This window comes from Juglans microcarpa x Juglans regia, chromosome 3S, assembly GCF_004785595.1.
Source record: "Juglans microcarpa x Juglans regia isolate MS1-56 chromosome 3S, Jm3101_v1.0, whole genome shotgun sequence".
NCBI classification, from domain to species: domain Eukaryota; kingdom Viridiplantae; phylum Streptophyta; class Magnoliopsida; order Fagales; family Juglandaceae; genus Juglans; species Juglans microcarpa x Juglans regia.
Window position 1 is genome coordinate 19316808 of NC_054599.1, and position 5076 is coordinate 19321883.

The 5076-nt window shown below is 34.4% G+C and overlaps 1 protein-coding gene across 1 annotated transcript; it reads right to left on the bottom strand.

The window, feature by feature from the left end:
- Positions 1 to 4199: 4199 nt before the first annotated feature.
- Positions 4200 to 4487, bottom strand: LOC121258758 (CLAVATA3/ESR (CLE)-related protein 45). The gene has a single exon (XM_041160297.1). It carries the CDS (start codon positions 4485 to 4487, stop codon positions 4200 to 4202), a length of 288 nt encoding a protein of 95 aa, XP_041016231.1.
- Between the last annotated feature and the right edge of the window lie 589 nt (positions 4488 to 5076).

The window sequence follows — 5076 nt, forward strand, 5'->3', positions numbered from 1 at the left end:
AATACCTACCTAACTTGAATTTTGTGGACATCTATTTTCCTTATTTAATACTACTTATTATTATTTTCCCCCAAAGTCAGATGCATTCTTGGTATAAGGATGATGATCTTCTTTCAGGGTCCACAACTTATGGAAAAGAATGGTAACTCGATAAATATATTTCAACTTCTTGGAGCAAATGCAGCTAGTGCATTAGCATGTGCGGGAGAGAGGTTGCTCAAAAGGGGTTGCGTTTGCTGACCATACAGTGAAGTCAAGTGAGAGAAAGCTCTGCCTACTTTGGCCTTAGCTTCATAAGTTTCTTAAGGAGAAACCACTACTTGAGCAAAAAGGTTAACCAACTCCAGAACTAGAGAGAGGATTTGCTCGCAACAACAAAGCATCACTTCTTGGAAAAAACAAGAATTTAGACAACTAATCGGCCAATTTTACATTGCAGTTAGGAAATGAAACAAATACCTGAGGATTTGATCTTCTTTTAGAGGAAGAACTTTCAAGAAAACAGGAAGGACCTGCCAAGAGTAACCATAGGATAGACATAACCAAAAAGAAGAATTAGCTAACGAAACATAACTACAACTTTATTAATGTAGTAGAATCAGTTTGTTGGCATATTCTAATGACAAAACTCTCTGTACCAACAAGCTGTTTTGAAAGTTTTTCTCACTCAGCGTTTGTGCCCTTTAATGAAAATCAATCATCTTTGTATTCTCATTGACTTGAAAATACTCATATATATATATACATATATATATATATATATATTAAACAAAAGTGATATTTGTGTCAAATCCCTCGTGACAGTAGCTTACAAGTACATTTTTCTCACTCGATAATAAAAAAAAAGGCATCTTATCAAACTCCCAAATGAAATCTTTGAGGGGTTCTTCAATATCTTCAAGTGGGATATGCTTAAGTTGTTGAAGTTGAAGGAGGAGGGTTACCTTAAGGAAAAAAAAATGTGGAGGTTAAGTTAAATGGATAAATTAGTAATAAAAAATCAAAATTAACAAATAAAAGGATTTGCCTTCAATGTCAATACCTTCTACATACTCCTCCACCTCCCAAGAATGAATTGATTTACAACCCAATCAATTTTGTGTGCAGATTATAAATGCATGGAGAGTCTCCGGTACTAATGAGCTTCGATATGGGTCCACTACATGTCCACCGGCGTGAATGCGGACTCGGATGCGACGGTGGAAATAAGGATGACTAATATATCACGTGCAATATCCGCAAGGATCAGATATCTAAATGAGTTCCTCTTCCACCAAGTCAAAACCTCAAACTCGGGTGTTTGGTTCAATCACATCTGACAAATACCTATCCATGTCCGAGCTAAATAGCGAATTGTTTTGCTCTTCAAGATATTGCTCTAGAGTTATATCAAAATCTTTATAGTCTGGGTCGTCATCAATAATACTTGAGGAACTTCTAAGGGCCATATTTGATCTTCCACTACCTAGCTCATGAAACTTGTGGTATTGCTCAATTAAATGATTCATGAGCAATCTCACTTTGGCCTTAATTCTATATCCAGATTCATCCATTTTGCACATTTCTAACCAATATGACAAGGTTGTAATCTTATAGGTTCAAGGACAAAAGCTACATAAACAATCATGTTCATCCTATCTGTGTTCCTTCAATATTTATCAAACTTAAGTTTCATATTAGACGCCATGCTCATCAATACACCATCCTCACTCTGACACATTTTGTTCAAAGTGTGCTCAATTGTACAAATTTGTTGAAATAACATATTTGAGGTCACATACAATGAGCCGGATATTTTCAAGGTGGTATCATAAAAAACTTTTAGAAACTTAATAAAAATTCGAGCTCTTTGCCAATCCTTATATGGAGGTGCCAAAAACTGTGAATCCCTCACTCCCATGAGCACAAAAGCTTTTTCGTACTTTTCAACAACACTAAGCATTAGGTATGTTGAGTTTCATCTAGTAGGAACATCTAAACATATCATTTTCTCACACTCAATGTTCAAATCTTTTGCACATGTTTTAAACATATCAAGCCTTACTGGTGAAGACCTTACAAATTTTATTGCCTCTCTAATATTATTTACTGCATCATGTATAATTTTTAAACCATCAAATTGAATGAGGTTTAAAATATGTGCAACACATCGCACATGTATAAACTCGCCCCCCAAAATTGTGAACTCCTTATCTCTTATGCTCATCCTTACATGATCAATAGCGACATCATTAGAGGAGGCATTATCTACAGTGATCGTATAAAGGCAATTAATCTCTCAATCCATCATGCATGACTCTAACATCCAAGCAATGGTCTCACCCCTATGATTAGGAATATGGAAAAACATTATGATTTTCTTGTTTAATAGTCAACTTTGATCAATATAATGACACATAACACATATTATTCTTGTTTTGCATTGATGTCCATATATCGGTGAAACTCTTTGACTACTCAACAAAGCCTTCAGTTTTTGCTTCTCCTCATTGTATAAATCAATACACTCTTTTTAAAAATCGGTTCGGGCAACATCAAATAAGCAATAAATCTTGTTCAACCAGCTTTGTGTTACTCACTCTCTCTCTCTTCAAATTTTGACAAGAACTTGAGACCTTCAAAGCGTGAGATTGGGACGCAAAAAGTAAGCCCTATAATATTTATTAATTTTCATATAAATATTTTGAACGATATTAGATGAACAATAAAGATTGTATGGTCCACTTTGTATGTCTATCACTCTTCCACTAGAAACTCAAATTCAATTAAAAATTTGAGAGGGTCTCGGTCCTAAAAATTCACACACCAGTCTTCTCATCTACTACATAAAGAGCAGTGATACGATAACAATCCAATTATAATCCATCCACATCTTCTTAATAAATTACTTTTTAAAAAAAAAAAATTATACACAACAAGTCAAAGTAAAAGTTAAAAACAAATTAATAATAATAATATTTTATTAAATAATTATATAAAAGTTGTGAATAAGTTGTTATTTTATAATTTATGCGTATAAAACTAAGTGAGCCAGATCAGACCATCCCGAATATGTCTTAAGATTGGCATGACGACCCATTTGTTAAACCGAAACAGAGCCTGATGAGTCGATTTCTCTTTCTAAACGTCATCGTTTTTATTTTCAGTTGAACTGGAACATGCACCACGAGATCAGGCTGGCTGTTAATACGTCGTCGCTTAGTTCATATGTACGTACAAAGTGCATGCCTCTTTTGAAATGGGGTCTTTTCTGCATTAAATTTTGATTATTTTATTTACTTTTTAATTTATTTTCCCTTCAGAAAAAGTCTCGTTGATAAAATGGCTACAAATGATTATTTTCTCTAATTTAACCAAGCAATCAAAAAAGGTTTTTTTTTTTTTTTAATTTAAAATTTTATTTTTTAAGTGAAATTTGTAAAGGAGAACAACCTGAGCTCAACATCGGAGGTTACAAAGATGAAAGTTTCAAAATATTGATGATAACATATATTGATCTACTGTCTTGTTCGTATGGCCTCGTGGCCTAATGGTTTCTTTAGGGCTCGTTTAGATAGTGAAATGAGATGAGATGAAATGAAATAATTTTAAATGAGTTGAATATAATATTATTATAATTTTGAGATTTGAAAAAGTTGAATTGTTTATTATATTTTGTATAAAAATTTAAAAAAATTGTAACGATAAGATAAGATGGGTTGAAAATGTTTATGTATCCAAGCATGGCCTTAATCTATGTTGTTTGCACTTTTAACTCTTTCTGCCCCATGACATGATAGGAATTTACATATTTACAAAAGAATTTCAGTGTAATCTGCTTGAAGCTTTAGCACTAATGAAAAAAAACAAAGAAAATAAAGGAAAACATCTATAAATTTTACTCCTCTGTGAGCCTGCACCATCATGTATGCTGCCTTTAATTTGTATCTGTCATTGATTATGATTTCATCTTAAAATCCAGAGATGATGCTTGACTATACATATCTGTCTCTAATGGAGAACTCTTGAAACAAGATTGAACGAAAAGAAAGAAAGAAAGAAAAGAAAAGAAACCCAACAAACAGACCTCTTCAAAGTTGCTTGGCCTAGGAAAGAATCCACTACCTTCTAGTTTCATCTTCATTGCTAGCTAGAAGCTAATTCTCTCTGTATATGTAAACTTACTCTTCCTCTTTTCTAGTCAGAGTTACAGGAATGTGTCAAGACCTATTGTGGATAGGATCTGATCCTCTTCGCACACTCCTTTTGCTTGATTCGTTTGCATCGAACAGCTTCTTGTTTACATGTGCTGAAATCTTCTCTGTGTTTCTTCCCTCCAAGGCCAGAGACTTAAGAACACGTGGATTCCTTGCCATTATCCCACAATCTTCATGGCCTTGTTTGAGGGCAAGGTCTATGCTTCTCAAGCCAGAAATTTTTTCTGGTTGAATTGCTAAGAACCCAATGCAGATTAGAAGGATAAACCCCCTATGAGCACGGAAAACCATGTTTTCTCGACCTTCTTACAAAGAAGAAGAATGGAAAAATCTTCCTTTTGTTTAGGGTAATGACAGAGAAAAAACAGGTCTGAGTTTATAAACCCTCTATTCTTATGCTCCATTCCTGTTGATAAGCTTGTTATTTATCTCTTATTCGATTTGGAGGGAGCTTGATAAGTTGATAGCATAAAGCAGAGAGGGACCCAAAACAACTAAAAGGAATTTTAGATTCACAATGAAATCTTAAGCAAATTAAGGCTGTTGAACAATTAAGAATCTGATTAGGACACATAAAGGGGTTGGAACAATACCCTTGAGAAGCCAAGTATCTTTTTTCATCACCCCCCAAAAACAACCATATCATTTGCCATGCTTTTGTCCACTAAGAAAAGGGCAACCCTGTCTCTTGGACCCTACCCTCTTGCCACATCACCCGACCATGCTTACGTGTACATGCACTTGAGACTGATTATATTCTCGCTAAGCCAATGGATCATGCTCAGTGTGGTTTCAGCTCATTTGGATGCCATCAAATTTTCACTTTTAGGTCCAGCATATGCTGGATATATTTCAGGAATAACAGAATGGATATGGGCGG

Bases quoted from the DNA above. Each gene is read 5' to 3' on its own strand.
- LOC121258758 (XM_041160297.1), bottom strand. From the start codon at position 4,487: ATGGTTTTCCGTGCTCATAGGGGGTTTATCCTTCTAATCTGCATTGGG.